Genomic DNA, 17,654 nt, shown 5'->3' on the forward strand with positions numbered 1-17,654 from the left:
ATAATTTCCTACCCTAACTTTAAGTATTTTAAAAGGCTTTGATCATATAAAACTCAAATCACCAGGAGATTCTATTTTAATTGATTTGTGTTACTGTATCTATGAGACTTTGATCCAGAGGCAGAGAGGCCTGCCAACCAAGAGGTTTTCTTGAACTTTACCCAGTACTGTACATCAGCAGTATCTAGTTACTTATTGCTGAACTAAGAGACAAGAGTACTGGACAGCAAAAACTTCTGAGAGGACAATACAACACAGTTACTCCCTGTAAAATCTGCATGCTTGGCTTTGCCAAGAGTTTTATTAATTTCACTGTATGTAAAAGAAAGCGTGCTCAACACCCATTTATATCCCATTATAAATTTGTTTCATTTAACTTATTAACAATTTTGAGTCAAGGCCGGTAAGTTTAAACCATTTGCAAGCAATGGTTTTTAGAGCAAACTGGGTTTATGTTTGTACCAAAAGAACGACTCTTCAGAAAAAGTGTTTAATGCAATGCAGGAATTAAATCAGAATGTTCACAATTACACTGACACTGAAGACCAATAAGAAGCAAATGCTATTCAGTAACACACAGTGGAATGCTTTATTTCACTACTTTCACTTTATCTAAATAGTCTTCAGTATCATATGACCCTTCCTCTCTGTTCTCCACTTTATACTCCAAGTATTGTTTGATAATCTTAGCCCAAAGTCTGTAAATAGTCCCAGAGCTAACACGTAAAGGGCAGTCATCTTGAATGCTGGATAATCACCAATTGCAAACACACTGAAACAAGATGCTTAAATACTTTTTAATTTATTTATTACCTGTGCACAAGAGGCATCTACAAATAAAAACTCAAGAGATATACAGTATTTTTTTACATGGTGGTTAAAAGTAATTAGAATATCACATGACAATGGCTGAAAGTAATGTTTCCAATTACAAATCATAATGCATGTTAGAATCTCAATGGAACAAGCCAAAATGCCTTAGAAACAGTTTCAGAGCATGAGGCAGTGCTCCTTTAATTTGCACAAAGGTAATTTACAGTTAATCTGTAACAATGTTGCAATGAGACAATTTTACAGTGCAAGTTTCTTTATGGCTAGATATGAATACATAACTAGAACAGCAATTCTAGTATATTTTAAATGAACTTGCCTAAGCATTTTTTTCTGAGATGTTTACCAAAGATGTTGGAAGATTCTACACTAAAAACCATGTCTTACTACTTATGTTTTTTCCCTGGCCCTTTTTGGTTACTTTATACTTCATTCTATTCCAATGTGTAAATTTCCAGAAATGAGCTGTCTCCATTGTATATGTTGTGTTTAATACTTCATACAAATAAAAGCAAAAATGGTAGATTACTCAAGTAGTATAAATCCTACAGCATTTTGCTAGCAAAAAAATACATGCCGAAATCACCATAAGCAGCACTGGTACCCACAAATTATAGCCTTCAATTGTTTCCTTTTTAATTTGTATCCTACATAAATTACTACTGAAGGCTAATGGTTTATTAGTAAATAAATTGGACAGTTAAGTCAGACAAAGCCTGCTCAACCAACTGTGAAAGCTGATATTGTTTCAAAAAAATTAAGAAATAATGAAGAACAAAAGTAATGCATGCAACAACTGAGTGAAAAATGCATCAATTCCCCGTTTGAAGAAAACTACTGCACTTGACCTTAAAATGCATGACTGATTTTAGTTATAACAAGACAATCCCAAGAGTCAGAATGAAGTAAAGCAACTATTTTAAAGATTTAAGAACTGTTATCAAAAATAAATTACATTTTTTAAAGTTAAAGAAACACTGCTACGAAGGCTGAGCGCCAAGCAGCCTTTCAATAGCTGCACTGATATCTCCTCCTGTTGCTATTAGAGCTTGTAAGTTTGCTTCATGGTTCAAAAAGCCCATTGCACTCAGCTGCTCCAGTTGTCGTTGAAATCTAACTTCTGGATTTTGCAACTGCTAAGAAGAAAAATCTCAAGCTATAAAAGCATAATTCACATTTGGCAAAGTACAGGACTTAAACATAGTTGGTTCTGAACTGCTTCTTCTCTTTACTAATTTCTGAATGCATCTTTTTCAAGTTCCCCAAACTAGACTATGACAAATTTCATTCACAAATGAATTATTGATCAAACAAGTCAGATTAGCCTCAAATTTTAAGAGTATCTTCACTTATATGATATTTTTAAACTACAAGAGCAGCTGCTTGTTTGATAAAAAAAAGGAAAAGTTAAATCTGATAAATGTTTCCAAGAACAGTTTCTTAAAGATGTGCATGCAGACTTTTTTTTTTTTTTTTTTTAATGAAATAGTCTAATCCAGTAATGTGGGACAGCAGGATTTTGAGAATTTCACTGTTGGTAACAGTGAACGTGGTAAGCTTTTTTTTTTCTTTGACATAAAAGTTACCTCTTTAATGCTCCAAGTATTTGTTGACTAAATTTACCAAAATTCTAGTTAGAAAAACTTCAGCCTAAGGCAAAGTGACAGCTGTGCTTTATGAGTTGGTCTTGCTCAAATAAATTTCTCATAAACTAATGGCAAAATTCTCAATAACTTCAAAATTCTCAATAATTTCAATATGATCTTCAACTCGGAGGCATTTTTGAAACAGAACAATTACATGAAAATAATATGCTTTAGGTGTATAGGGTCAGAGTAATACTGAGAAGCCACTTTTTGAAATGAGTGAAACAGTTTACATATCAACACAAGATTTTTGCAGCTACTGCTAATTTTCCTTTTGTTCTACTTAGCTTCATCCATTAAGAAATTCCTACCAGTATTTAAAAACTGCATATACTTCTAAACCAATAAAATGCAAATATACTGGCTGAAATGTAAACATTCCTGTGTCATTGTGTCCCCCCCATCTGCTTCCCCCAAGCAAAACCAAACAGAATACTGAATTGGTAGCATAAGATCTGACAGGATAAAAATATCTATGGGAACATGGTTTCCTATAGCTACGCCTGCCACAACTTTCTCATGGTTACATAAACTAACACTTTTCTGTCAGATCAGCAAGCTGAACTGCCTTATTCTATGGCAACAGAGGAGGTAAGAGCAGGACTGTCCCTTTTACCAGCAGTCTGCCATTACACTGGATATGTACCACAGTGTAATGGTGCTATTTCACACAGTACTCTTGAGGTACCTTGCCACTGTTAGGGGTGCGCCCCTTTTAAAGCCAGTCTTGCTCACCACACTACATTTACCTGCAAAGATGCCACCTTTGCTTGACTTCTGGAGCTCTCCAGAAAGCCTGAATCCCCCTTGGTATGTTAACATAATGTACACTGTGCAGTCTGGACCTGCAGGATGTCAGGGAAGCATGCTACAAATTCAGGCCCCAAATAACCTGAGCTGTCACAGCTACAGAGTAATGACCAGCAACACAAAATACAGAGATAATGATGTTCAGTACCTTAAGTTCCTTTCTTGTCTGAGGCCACATTTCACTTGCCAGGGAACCAATCTTCCCTTTAACACCTTAATCTGTTTCATTCCAGGCGTTTCAGAAACTCAAGGGTACAACAATCAACCATTCAGAGGACACTTTTACTCAACTGTGATGTTTTTCCAGCATTTTTTTGCACAGCTAGAACATCACTTTTAAGATTCCTCTGCTCTCCTTTGATCAGAAATATTCTGTTGGGGGGGGGGGTGCTGGATATTTAAAAAAACAAACAAAAAACCCACCAATCACCTCCCCACACGCACTAGAATACAGTGATCTACTTTACCTGAGCATTTGCACCAGCAAGTGCCTGCAACATTTGCTGGACAAACTGCTGGTGACCAGGTTCAGCAGCCCCTGATGTTGGATTTGTATTTTCGCTGGGAACAGAACTAGCTACAGCGGACCCTGTAGGAGCTCCAGTGCTTCCCAATCCACCTAAACCAGGATTGAATCTGCACAAATGACAAAGAAATACATCGCTAACATAGAAAATGGTTTAGTTGTAATGTCTCTTCCCATTATATGTAATTAACTAAGTAAAAATTCTGTCAAATAAAAAATGGATAACAACTTAAGTAAAGCACCAAAACAAAGACCATAGCCATCATTGCTTAAAAGTGTGTTGCAGACAAAAGCGTGACAGGTTCTAAAACAAGTTTAGTGAAACTGAAAACTGCAAGAGGAAGAGTCTGTAAAAACTAGATAAACCTCTAGGTGTTAAAAAGAAAAACAGAAAGCTGAAAAAAACCCAAACACAAGAGAAAAGTTCTTGTACAAATTTGTATGACCAATTCTTACCCTGGTATAAGTCCCGGTGCTTCCGTTGCTAGCGTCTGCAAGCCCTGCTGAATCTGTAGCAAAGCTTGCATTGCTCTAGGGTTTGACATAGCTGATAACGTGTCAGGATTCTGCATCTAAAAACAGGAGAGAAACTCATAATTGAATAATAAACAGACATTCAAAGTTGATCTTTATCACTAAATGTTTTATAGAATTTGATAACCTTTCAGAACTTGCTGTTTCTCAACTTTATGTTTGAATGTTTACATTAAATCCTTCAGATTTTTTTTTTTGAGAAAACTTTCACAGGAGGTGATCAATGAGCTCTCTAGACTCCTCTTAAATAAGGAGAACATAAGGAAAAGTATTTCTCATTACTTCTAGTAGACTTCACCATCTTCCAAAGCCATAGGACTGTATTAGTTCAACATAATTCTAAATCAGTCTTCTATATCATACTACTGATAAGCAACAGGGCCGAATACAGTGAAACCTGACTAGTAGGTATCTAATACAGAAAATTATAAAACATCTTTTTCTAGCTAAATTAAGACTACAGCTATTCGATCATGATAATTTCTGCATGTGTTCATATCTGTAGTGCCATCAACACCTACAGACATACAAATACTCTGCAAAACATACTAGCAAACATATAATATTTAAGGACCCTCATTCTACTGCAAATTCAACTAAAAACTGGCTTCTGCATCCACAGATAAAAGACATACTTTTGATTTCTGAAACTGGACTATATTAGATACAAAACCAAAACTAATGGCTTATGCTCACCTCTGATTCTAGATGCCACATGTAAGTGACAAGTTATTTGTTTCAGTTAGAAGTCTTGGTAGCCAGACCTGCTTCAAATAGCAGACAGGCTGATTAATCTCAGCAGCCTTCACTTGGTAACTAGACCAAATTCCTTCTGCTGCAAAAACATTTTTTGATTCAAAGAACTGCACAAATTAAGGTTAAGCTTCCTCCAGTGCAAAACAGAAGAGCAGAACAGGGCACAAAGATCAAGTGTTGATTTTGTCCTGAAATACAGGTGTGTAATGAGACTTGAGCACAGCAAGTTTTTAAACACTCTTTATTTGTTTCTTGGATTTGTATCTTCATGATAGCTAAAAGTCAGAGAATAACTAAATGTATAGCTGGTGAAGTTAATCCAAATCTTTAAAGAAGGAAAGCATTTTAAATTCACTGAAGTAAGCAGCTGTGACTACTTTGTTTAAGAAAATAACCTTTAAGCCATGACTTACTGTCTCATATTTAGAGTTGTTTTTACAGAAAACTGACCTGATGATCCTCTGAGCACTTAGGTGACTTGGATCTCTATTAATGTATTTAATTCCAGCTGTAGAGTAGCAGCAATTCTGAGTAAAACTTATGCAAAAGGAGTAGAAAGAGTAGCTCACAGATGTGTTTTCCTAGTTGTGCTGAGCAACTGGCCATTTATTGCAAGTGCTTTCCATTATACAGAGGAACATTTCATAGTTTCCATCATCCAATCCCATAATATAATGGCAACAGATGAGTGAGGAAATATGTATGGGCTGTGATACTGTTAACATTCTGAGAACATCCTATTTCTCTGGTTTACTTCATCTGTTAATGTTGTTGATCATCTGACCTAACATGAAGAAGACAGCAGAGAACTAGCTGGGCAGATAAACCCCAAGGTGATACTGATAGAAAGAGATACAAAAGCATTAAGAGCATCTGGGTGAAGATTAGGGGGATGGAAAAGAAAGCAGATGTCATAGTGGGTGTCTACTACTGATTGCTCAGTTGGGATGTTAATACCGATGAGTTATTCTACTGGCAATTAGGAGAAATCTCCAGAGCAGTAGCCCTTGTCCTTATGGGAGATTTCAACTCCCCAGGCATCAATTGGGAATACCATACTGCTGTGACAAGCAGGTCTAGGAAATCCCTGAAGTCTGTGGAACATAATTTCTTGTCACAAGTACTCAATGACCCAACTAGGAAAGATGCCCTCCTAGACTTGTTGTTTGTGAATAGAGAAGGACTCTTGGGAAATGCAACAATAGGTGGCTGTCTTGGCCACAGTGATCGTGTAATGGCTGAGTTTAAAATTTTTAGTGTAATGGAAAAAAAGGAAAGCAGAGTTGCTACCCTGGACTTCAGAAGAGCAAACTTAAAGCCACTCAGGGAGCTACTTAGCAGTGTCCCCTGGGAATCTGCTTTTGAGGGCTTCGGAGTCCACGAGTGCTGGTCAGTTTTTAAGAACCACCTTTTAAAAGCACAGGCAAACACATTGTGTCATAAGTCAAGCAAGTGGGGCAGAAGACCAGCTTGGCTGAAGAGGGAGCTCCTCTTGGAACTCAGGAGGAAAAAGAAACTGTACGATCTCTGGAAGCGAGGTCAGGCTTCACAGGAAGATTACAGAGCTGTGGGTCATATATACAGGGAGAAGACACGAAAGGCCAGAGCTCAACTAGAGTTGAAACTGGACAGTGTGATGTCAGACAACAAGAAGGGCTTTTTAAAAGTATTTTAATAGCAAGAGAAGGTCCAAGGAAAACATTGGACCGATATTTGTTGAGAATGGACTCCTGACAAACAGGAATGAAGAAAAAGCAGAGGCAGTCAATGCGGGTTTTTGCCTCAGTCTTTAATAATACTGATAGACCTTGGGCTGCCCAGTCCCCTGCATCAGAGGACCACAAGTGTGGGAACAGTGACTTTCCGTTTGTGGACACTGAAATTGTAAGGGACCAGCTGTACCAGATGAATGTTCACAAGTCCATAGGGCCTGATGGGATTCATCCCAGAGTACTGAAGGAACTGGCAAATGTTATGGCAGGACCCCTCTCAATCATCTACCAAAGGTCTTGGGAGTCTGGGGAGGTCCCTGATGACTGGAAGCTAGCCAGTGTTATTCCAATTTACAGGAAGGGCAGGAAGGAAGACCCAGGGAACTACAGTCATGTTAGTCTAACCTCAGTACCTGGAAAAATTATGGAGAAGATCATACTGGGTGCTATTGAAAGGCATTTAAAGAAAAATCCAATCATCAGGCACACTCAACACGGATTCACAAAGGAAAACTCCTGTCTAACTAATTTGGTACCCTTCTAGGATAAGGTCACCCACCTAGTGGATGAAGGGAAGGCAGTGGATGTAGTTCTTTTGGATTTTAGTAAGGCTTTTGCTACTGTCCCTCACAGCATCCTTCTGGACAAGTTTTCCCACTGTGGGATGAGCAGGTTTATGGTGCGCTGGGTGAAGACCTGGCTGAAGGGCAGGGCTCAAAGGGTTGTAGTGAATGGGGCTGCATCTGGCTGGCAGCCAGTCACTAGCAGTGTGCCTCAGGGCTCAATTCTAGGGCCAGTTCTGTTCAATATTTTTATCAATGATTTGGATGCAGGATGTCCTGGTTTCAGCTAGGATAGAGTTAATTTTCCTTCTTAGTAGCTAGTGCTGTGTTTTGGATTCAGTATGGGATTTGGTATGAGAAGAATGTTGATAATACACTGGTGTTTTCAGTTGTTGCTAAGAGATCAAGGACTCTCCAACTCCCCATGTCCTGCCCATGAGCAGGTGTACAAGAAGCTGGGAGGGAACATGGCCAGAGCACCAGACCCAAATTGGCCAATGGAATATTCCATATAATGTAACGTCATGCTCAGTATATAAAGGAGGGTCAGCGGGGAAGGAGGGGGTTCTCTCTTGCTTCCAGGATTGTGATTGTGGGATTTTGGTATTTCAGGATCGCTAGCCAGGAATGGGCTGGGTATCAGTCAGCAGGTGGTGAGCATTTACCCATTTGTACTTTCCATTATTGTTATTGTTTTATTTTATTTCAATTATTAAGCTGTTTTTATCGCAACCTATAAGTCTCCCTTTACTCCTCCAATTTACTCCTATATGCTGGGCAGGGAGAGGGTAAGCAAGCGGCTGCGTGGTATTTGGCTGCCGGCCGAGTTCAAACCACGACACAGGAGTTGAATGCACCATTAGCAAGTTTTCTGATGATACTAAACTGGGAGGTGCTGTTGACTCTCTCAAGGGACAAGAGGCCTTGTAGAGAGATCTAGATAGATTGAAGCATTGGGCAATGATTAATGGCATGAAGTTCACGTGGCTATTTATTTTACTCATAACACTGCCTACATGCAATGAGATCCTGGCAACACACCTTTACTTTGATTTGCAATGACACTCATGATGGAACTCATGCACTGGATTAAATTTTTAATTCTAAAAAATTTTGCTTAGTCCTATTTAAAGGACACAGTCATAGTATACACTGTAACAGTTAAGGTAAAGCAAATACTGGGACTGCAACCACAATGGTGTAAGAGGGAAATGTGGTGGTAAGGCAATCTTTATAGGCAAATATCTTCAGAACCCACTCCACTTCTTTTGAAGTAGCTTATGACTTGCCTCTTTCAAGGCATGCTGTAAGGTCTCTTTACCCCAAATAATCAGGGCAGGGTGGAGGACGTATGAGAAAAGTACCGTAAAAGCTTATCTTAGTAGCAGGGAAAGTAACAATCTTTTTTCTTTAAATTTCAAATCATGTAGGAAACAGGTTTTCTCTGGCTGGTGCACAGTAAGAACAAGTCATTTATTTTAAGCAAAGATACAATAGCAAATCAAAGCAGTTGTGCTAGTCACAGACAAAACCACTAAAAGCCAGATTTAACTTCTGAAAGGGATAGAGAGATAAATCAAGCATTTAATTATCAAGGGATAATGCAGCTCAGTGTCTAAAGCTAATGAGAATACACATAATAGAATCTAGCTTTAAGTGAAATCAAGGAAAGGCACTAGTTTATTGCAAAAAAATTGCTCACTGAATTTGAGGTATTTATTAACAACACTTAGTATCTCATCTTACTTGCTGAAGGAAAGTAGGAAGCTGTTGTCTCATTTGCCCCTGAAGTTGAGGATTTCCAGCAAATAAAGGATTATTCAACATCATCTATGTGAAAAAAAATATTTAACATCATAGATCAAGCAGTAGATCAAAATATAAATACTAGAGTGGGTTTTAAGACAACTATTTACCACATATGAATCAGATGACAAGATAATAGTCTATAATAACCTCTAAGTAATTATCTCCCTCTTCTCCTTTGGCCAAAACTTGTTCTGAAACAATGAACTACCAGTCTGAGAATTGACTGAAATCATTAGTGGCGTGGAGTGGTTCTTTTGTTTGTTTGGTATTTTTGGGTGTGTTTTTTTGTTACGTGGTGGTTGGGGGGGGAGTTTTAAACTTTTGAAGTGAATTGTTGCCAGATCCTCACCAAAGCAACCTAATTTATGTAACAATAAAAGCCTTTTCTGGTCAGCCTCCACTACAGATGCGATGGTTTCCCTGTAAACATCATCTGCAAAAAGCCTGGGATATTTTCCAATTCAGTGTTTAATATACAAAAGATAACATGATTATCTCAGTTCAAGATTTGACTTTGGATATTATTGCTGTAAGTAAAATTGGAAAGCACTTCTACAATACCATTCATAAAACAGCAGTAAGTATCAGCACTTTTATTGAGAGCAAGGATCACAGATGAGAAATGACAGTCAGAGTAACAGCTAGATATGGCACCAATTCCTTCCCCTCCACTTCTGTCCTCCCAAGCTAGGGTGGGTATTTATTTACTACCTTAATTTATAATCAAAGCATTTCTTTTGTTTAACTGGTTCTTATGCTAGGCCACAAAATTATAGGGCTGTATGAAAAAAATACACAAACTTTCAAGTTGTTACAAGAGGATGCCTGACATGATGTCCAACTACAAATTGAAGAAACTTACTACAATAGATTGCTAAAGGTAATTAGGTAATAATTTCAATGTCAGGCATTAACATACTTTAAAAACTGGACCATTCACAACAGACAAGTTATTGTTGAGAAGTTGACACAATTACTCTGCATTGAAAATATAACTGTATCATAAATTCAACTCTTTTTCACTTCAGTGCACACAACACATTGCTACACCAAAAGCATTTACCTGTACTGCAAGATCAGGATTCTGGCTCAATGACTGCATCATGCTTCTCATATAGGGTGCAGACAACATATTTTGCATAAGTTGTGGATTTTCTGTTATCTGCTGTAACAAGCTCTGCATTCCTGGCGTGTTGAACATAGCAACTTTAAAAAAAAGTAAAAATCTTGACTATAGTAAACTTTAGTAAAAGTATAGTAAAGACTATAGTCACTTTAGTAAAAATCTTGACTATAATCAAATTAATTAGACTGCCTAGAACTGGGATACAACTGTGTGTTTTGGGTTGTTTTTTTTTAAATGAGCTTTTAGCCCCTTAAATACATCTCAACATGGTTCTGCTTACACAGATGCATCTGCCCTAGAAACAAGTTAAGCCAGAGGTCGTATCCAACAGGCAGTCCCGCTAAGCATCTACATTATTAGCTGTTTTCCTGTTTGTCTCCAAACAGCAAAAAATATTATAATTCATCTACAGATTCCCTACTTTTGTTATTTTAAGGCAGTACACAAGTATTGTTAGTACTCTTGGTTTACTTTTCATGTTTGTTTTTCTACAGAGGACTTTGATACTAGTCAAATGTTCTATGGAAATAAACAGCAATACAAACTTTGAATCAAAACATCTCTTTCTAATAACAGAATCATTTCAGCAAGCTCCTGAATATTTGCAAATACATACAATTGCAATAACAGACACACCTCCTAGTCCAGGTCCCAAATTTGGTATAGCTGAGCTCTGTCCCATACTAGCAGAGGTGCTATTTCCGACATTATTACTGCCACTGCTCTCACCACTGGTGCTGGTACTTGTGGAACTCTGAGAGCTGGACTGAGGAGCCCAGGGATTTGGTAAAGGATCTCTATTTTCTGTACGAGATGGCTGACTGTCCCCTCCTGATGATGCATTGCTTACTAAGGAAGCAAATGGGTTACCTCCAAACTACAGAAGGAGAAACAAACACATACAACCTATTAGTCAACTATTTTTAAGTCTGCTAGAAATGGCAAGTTACCTTTCCAAAATTACACATAAAAATAAATATTGATGGCTCTTAATTAATTATAATCACCATCCTAAAATAAGCCATTGTAAATATTCTGAAAAGATACCAACATTGAAAGAGATATCTACAACAACAACAAAAATATAAGTTAATTGCACCTCATTTTAAATGCAGTGTTTGCTACTACACTAGTACTTTGATCACAGTAAGATTATATCTTGCATAGTGGTTTCCAATTTAGAAAAATTTCAAAGCCTTTTTTCTTCCCACCTTAGGTTCCAAGTTACTAAACACACTCTTAATTTTTCCTGGACCTCAGGAATTTTATAAGTCCAAGAATTAAAAATAAATAAATTTAGAATATATATAACAAAAATTTATCAACAGTAAAACAGCTTATCAAACTCGCAAAACAATCTTTATTCCTTCAGGTTTAAAATAGCATAGGAATAAGCCACACATTGACTTCAAGCTTCAAGAAATTAAGTTTTGTCAAGTACACATTTGAAAAGTTACATTATTTATCTTTCATTTTTGGAAACAAAACCAAAACCAAACCAAACCAAACACAAAACCCATTTACTTTCAGTGTCCCCTACAATCATTTTCACCTGTTCCTGTGCTGCATTCAACATTGGCTCCTGAATATCTGTGTACATACGTCGCAAGGCATTATAGCCACCTGGTATACTTTCAAGGTTGCTCAAGGCTCGGTCCTGGTTTCGCATCATTTCCTGCATCATTGCAGGGTTTCTAGCAAGTTCTAGTGTCTAATGAAGTAGAACATTTAATTTGCATTAATAAAAAAATCCATTCTGAAGTGAAAACATCAGGATTTGACAGTATCTCAGTTACTAATATCTAACTCCATTTGAAATTAGGATTAAAGACAAATCGAGATGTCAGTTTAGTAGGAGGGGAGTCAATAGAATTTGATATTTAGCTAACATTCTGCCACAACTGTCAGTATACTGAGTCAAAAAGCATTGACTAAACAGAAGAAAAAACCCTTGAATATACCATCCTGTTATTTCTTGTCTCTTCTCAGCACAATATATTTCTACCATTTCTAACATCAGTACAGCATGCAGTTTATAACATGAACTTGAAAAATAAATACCTTAATTTTCCAAAGCCTCCATTTGTTTCTTGATGCCTTCTGCCACATAAGGCATACCTTACATAACACATAACTTTAGAAGCAATCAGGAGTACCTACAGTTACATAAACTGGAAATAAGCAGTATTTTGGAGAATTATTACTTTATAGTAAACTCACTGTTGACTAGACAACAGAAGATTTCAAGCAGCATCCAACTCCAAACTTGGAAGATATGATTATACAGTCCTCAGCATCTTTCAAAACTATGCTGCTTTTTTTTTTTTTTTAAATTATCAGCTTATTTCAGACACCAGCAGCTAGAAATAAAAACATTGGTTTCCTATAATGACCTTTTATAGATTGTCTAACAAGCCTAAATTCCTCAACAATATTTCGGCACTCATCTAAGCATGTCCAATTCTTGCTCTTTTGTTCAAAGTTACAATATAATCAAAGGTCATGAACTTAGAGTTCTTTCTACATACCTGTCTCATTATATCTGGATTATTCAGCATGTGACTGATTTCTGGATTTCTCTGTATCAGTTGCTGCATTTGAGGGTTAGCCATAATTAACTGCCTCATCAAGTCAGGACTTGAAAGCATGCTCTGAACAAATGGATTTTCCATTATCTGAACCATCATTTCTGGGTTGGACAGAAGTTGTTGTTGCATCTGACTTTGTAACTCTGAAAAGTTTGATGCATTTAAGCCCAGGCTACTCAGGCCTGCCAAACCTCCAAGGCCACCTTTAAGAGGAAAGAAAAAAAATAATTAAGCTTTCAGCTTCTAGTATATTTCTAAACACATCCAGGTTCTTTAAGTACAGAATACATAAACATAACCCACACTTCAAAATAATGAAACTCAATGGAAATTCTATCTTTGCAAGTCTGTTAAGGAGTCATCCACTAAGAGCTTGCTTCTTTACATAACAAGACACACAGAAATCCAAACCGCATCTGAAATATAACTTGTTACAATTCTAACAGCTTTTCATCTACTATACTATAGCTGAGGTACAATGGATGTTTGAGGTTTGGGGCCTCAGGTTAATTCCCAACACTTTCCAATACATTTGTAATAATCATTTATAGACAGACCACCGCCACAAGGAATCTTTTAATACGATGCATACTTTCTATTCTAAACAAAAAGTAAAGCTCTTCTTTTTGCTGATGCAACAAGAACTAATAATGCTTTAAATTCTCCTCCTTTGCAGAGTTCAGCAAACACAAAAGTTTCACATTTTTAGAAGGTACTAGTCAGTCTGGAAAACTGTTTACAACTGAAAAAAGCAATTGCTTAACATAGTTTTTCTGGTTTTTTTGTTTTGCTTTTTAAAAAGAAAGCAAATAATGAAAGAGCATGAATAACAAAACCCAGTAACTATGGAAAGAATATTTTTAAATCAATAGACTTCTGTCTCTATTCCTGAAAGAGAAGACCGATAATGCAATCAGACTCAGAACCTGAGAAATACTGGTTTGTAGGATAGGAGTAACTTTGTTACTTCTGTTCCAAGTCATGATGTTATGGGTCCAACTTCAGTACTCTCATCAGGCCAATTCAAATGCACTGTTAAGGAGGAGGAAGAGACTGGAAGGAGTTTAATTACCTATAGTTCCAGAATAAGAGATCAGTGGCACCTTACTACGGAAGATGAAACAGCACAAGCCTGAAGTTCTGTACATAAAAATTAAGGAAATAACTTACTGATCAGAAACTTTCTATGATCAATATCACAGATTTTTGTAATCAATAATTTCATAATTTTTTTTTAAGTCCCATTTACATTGGAATAAAGTTCCAGGGATACTTACCTGAAACCAAGATACCCAAGATACCCACCATGTTACCTAACGGATAGTCTTACCCAAGCCAAAAGAGTTGCTATTTGTTGAAGTTGGTGTTGAGGTATTACTGCCTGATATTGATGTGGTAGCAATACTGCCAGTGGCATGTATTTGTTGACCTGGATGGTCTTGTGATCTATAAAGAGCAAGTTTAAAAAATTACAAGTTGAACAAGGTGTGGTAAGTTGACCCCAGCCAGTTAAATCCCCACCCAGTTACATCACTTTCCCCCCACCCCAGGCAGGATGGGGAAGAGAATCGGAAGGGCAAAAGTAAGAAAAACTCAGGGGTTGAGATAAAGACAGTTTAATAAGTGAAGAAAAAAAAACCCAAAACCAGAAAAGTGATGCAAAGGCAATTGCTCACCACCTCCTACCAGCAGACCAATGTCCAGGCAGTCCCCAAGCAAAAGCTACTTTGGAAGTTTCCCCCCCAGTTTTATTACTTCGCATGACATTATATGGTATGCAATATCTTTGGTCAGCTTGGTTCAACTGTCCTGGCTGTGCCCCCTTCCCAACCCTAGCCTACTCACAGGAGGGGGAGGGAGCATGCACAGAGCAAGAGAGAAGGAAGGCCTTAATGCTGTGTAAGCACTGTTCAGCAACAGTTAAAACATCAGTGTGCTATCAACACTGTTAGGTCAAAAAATCCAAAACACCGCACCATACAGACTTCTATGAAGAAAGTAAAACTCCATCCGAGACAGACCTAGTACACAAGGTCTGGCATTTAATATAATGTAATAATGACATTTAATACAGGAACAGTATCATACTTGAGAATCTTAACTTACATTTTTATTATTTCTAAAAAAAAAAAAATAAAAAATAAACTACTCTCTTGAGATGACTTTCTGACCAAACCCAAACAGGAAGTATACAGAAGGTGGAAGCAAGGACAGGTAACCTGAGAGGAATACAAAGACATTGTCTGAGTCTGTCTTTCTTATACAGTTAGGATAGACAAAGCTCAAATGGAATTGAATTTAGCAAGAGATGTCAAAGACAACAAGAAGGGCTTCTATAAGTACATAGGTGACAAAAAGAAGACTAGGGAAAATGTGGGATACACCCATGAGGGTTGAGGGAGCCAGCAGATGTCATTGTCAGGCCACTCTCAATAATCTTGTTGATCGTGGCGACTGGGAGAAGTGCCCAAGGACTGGAGGAAAGCAAACGTCACTCCTGTCTTTAAGAAGGGCAAGGAAGAGGACCCAAGAAACTACAGGCCAGTCAGGCTAACCTCAATCCCTAGGAAGGTGATGAAGCAGCTAATCCTGGAAACCATTTCCAGGCACATGAAGGACAAGAAAGCCATCAGGAATATTCAGCATGGACTCACCAAGGGGAAGTCATGCTTGATCAACTTGATAACCTTATGTGATGAAACAAATGGCCCTGTAGATGAGGGGAGAGCAGTGGATATTATCTATCTGGACTTCAGGAAGGCTTTTGACAGTGTCTCCCATAGCATCCTCATAGAAGAGCTCATGAAGTAGGGGCTGGATGAGAATGGAAAGCTGGCTAAGTGGCCAGATCCAGAGGGTGGTGATCAGCGGAACAAAGTCTAGTTGGAGGCCAGGAGCTAGCAGTGTACCCCAGGGGTCAATACTGGGTCCAATCCTGTTTAACATCTTCATTAATTATCTGGAAGCTGGGGCAGAGTGTACCCTTAGCAAGCTTGCTAGTGACAAAGAACTGGGAGGAGTAGCCGATATGCGATCCAGAGGGAACATGACAGGCTGCAGAAATGGGCTGACAGGAATCTCATGAAGTTCAACAAGGGGAAGTGGTACAAAGTCCTGCACCTGGGGAGGAACATTACCCCATGCACCAGTACACATGCTGGGAGCCACCCAGCTGGAAAGCAGCTTGGCAGAAAAGGACCTGGGCGTCCTGGTGGACACCAGGTTGACCATGAGCCAGCAATGTGCCCTTGCAGCAAAGAAGGCTAATGGTATCCTGGGCTGCGTTAAGAGGAGTGTTGCCAGCAGGTTGGGGGAAGTGATCCTTCCCCTCTACTCAGCACTGGTGAGGCCACACCTGGAGTCCTGTGTCCAGTTCTGGGCTCCCCAGTACAAGAAAGACATGGACATACTGGAGGGAGTCCAACAAAGGGCCATAAAGATGATGAAGGGACTGGAGCATCACTCCTATGAGGAAAGGCTGAGAGAGCTGGGACTGTTTAGCCTGGAGAAGAGAAGGCTCAGGGGAGATGTCATCAATGTATATAAATACCTGAAGGGAGGGTGCAGAGGTGAAGATGGAGCCAGGCTCTTTTCAGTGGTGCCCAGTGACAGGACCAGAGGCAATGGGCACAAATTGAAACACAGGAGGTTCTTGTCTGATCGCAAGGAGACTTTTTTACTGTGTGGGTGACTGAGCGCTGGAACAGGTTGCCCAGGGAGGTTGTGGAGTCTCCCTCCTTCGAGATTTTTAAGAGCTGTCTGGACACAGTCCCGGGCAACTGGCTCTAGGTGGCCCTGCTTGAGCAGGGGTGTTGGACCAGATGACCTCCAGAGGCTCCTTCCAACCTCAACCATACTGTGATTCTCAGACATCTATAATCTCATCACTTCTTCAGAACAGTAGTTTCTAACATTAAGAAAAAGGATAGGCATCACTGCAACCATTACCACTTTTTCATCCTATCCCTGGTGTGATGGTCTGATGAAACCACAGTTAATGTCTCAACCATCCGATAAAGAACTTTGGCAAAGGAAATGGTTCCTATGGAAATGCTGGGGCTGTGCAGGTAATGGCAGAGAGGTGTAGCAAGAGGAGGGGGTCCTGCAGAGGTGGGACCACACTTTTCAGAGGCTGAACCTCCCTATCTCGAGTGACTCTGTGAAGAGCCAATAGAGAAGCCATTTTCACGAAAGGTCAAACAATGGACACACCTGCAGGAAGGGGGGAGTAACTCCCCAACAACCCCCGAGCCCACCGACTCATTTCCAGAAGAATCTGAAGGTACAAACTGAGCATGTACCAAAAGCAAGGAGAATTCTAGAAGCATAAACTGCACATGATGCCTAATTAGCCTAACGAATCCAAGTGCCCACCTGGAGGAGGGGCAAGGAATTATAAAAGGACACAAGTCAAAGCCCCAGGGGGCTGCGCCCCACTGGAACTGGACCAACGATGGAACCAGGACTGGTGAAGTCTTTCCCCTTTTCTCTCCCATTCTTATTCTGTATGCCCGCATATAAGGCAAGGCTTGTTTGGGCATGTTTAAGGCTTAGCGGGGTATGTTATAAGATCTGCCACTAGTTGGTGTAAGTTTAATGCCTGTTGCAGAGGATGCAAAGATTACTGACGAAGTTTCATGCCAATTATCTGTTGTGAGCAAATAAAAATTGAGTTGTGTGAATTGAAGGATCCTTGGTGTCATTTCACCTTAATCCTGATCTGGGAATCGACGAATCTGAATCATCATCCTGA

General features: G+C 38.9%; 1 protein-coding gene across 8 annotated transcripts in view; it reads right to left on the bottom strand.

Moving 5' to 3' along the window:
* Window positions 1–786: 786 nt before the first annotated feature.
* Window positions 787–17,654, bottom strand: part of LOC141917649 (ubiquilin-1-like) — a 29,112-nt gene continuing 12,244 nt past the window's right edge. The window contains exons 3-12 of one of the 8 annotated variants that reach the window (XM_074811012.1): window positions 14,232–14,347; window positions 12,842–13,104; window positions 12,375–12,431; window positions 11,866–12,024; window positions 10,950–11,190; window positions 10,251–10,393; window positions 9,125–9,208; window positions 4,270–4,385; window positions 3,755–3,923; window positions 787–1,967 (exon numbers count right to left, since the gene is read on the bottom strand). In XM_074811012.1, coding sequence (XP_074667113.1) covers window positions 1,812–1,967; window positions 3,755–3,923; window positions 4,270–4,385; window positions 9,125–9,208; window positions 10,251–10,393; window positions 10,950–11,190; window positions 11,866–12,024; window positions 12,375–12,431; window positions 12,842–13,104; window positions 14,232–14,347 — 1,504 coding nt within the window. In that variant the 3' untranslated portion in view covers window positions 787–1,811. The other 7 variants (XM_074811004.1, XM_074811011.1, XM_074811007.1 and 4 more) reach the window with 7 other exon arrangements.

Source organism: Strix aluco, chromosome W, assembly GCF_031877795.1.
Source record: "Strix aluco isolate bStrAlu1 chromosome W, bStrAlu1.hap1, whole genome shotgun sequence".
Classification (NCBI taxonomy): Eukaryota; Metazoa; Chordata; class Aves; order Strigiformes; family Strigidae; genus Strix; species Strix aluco.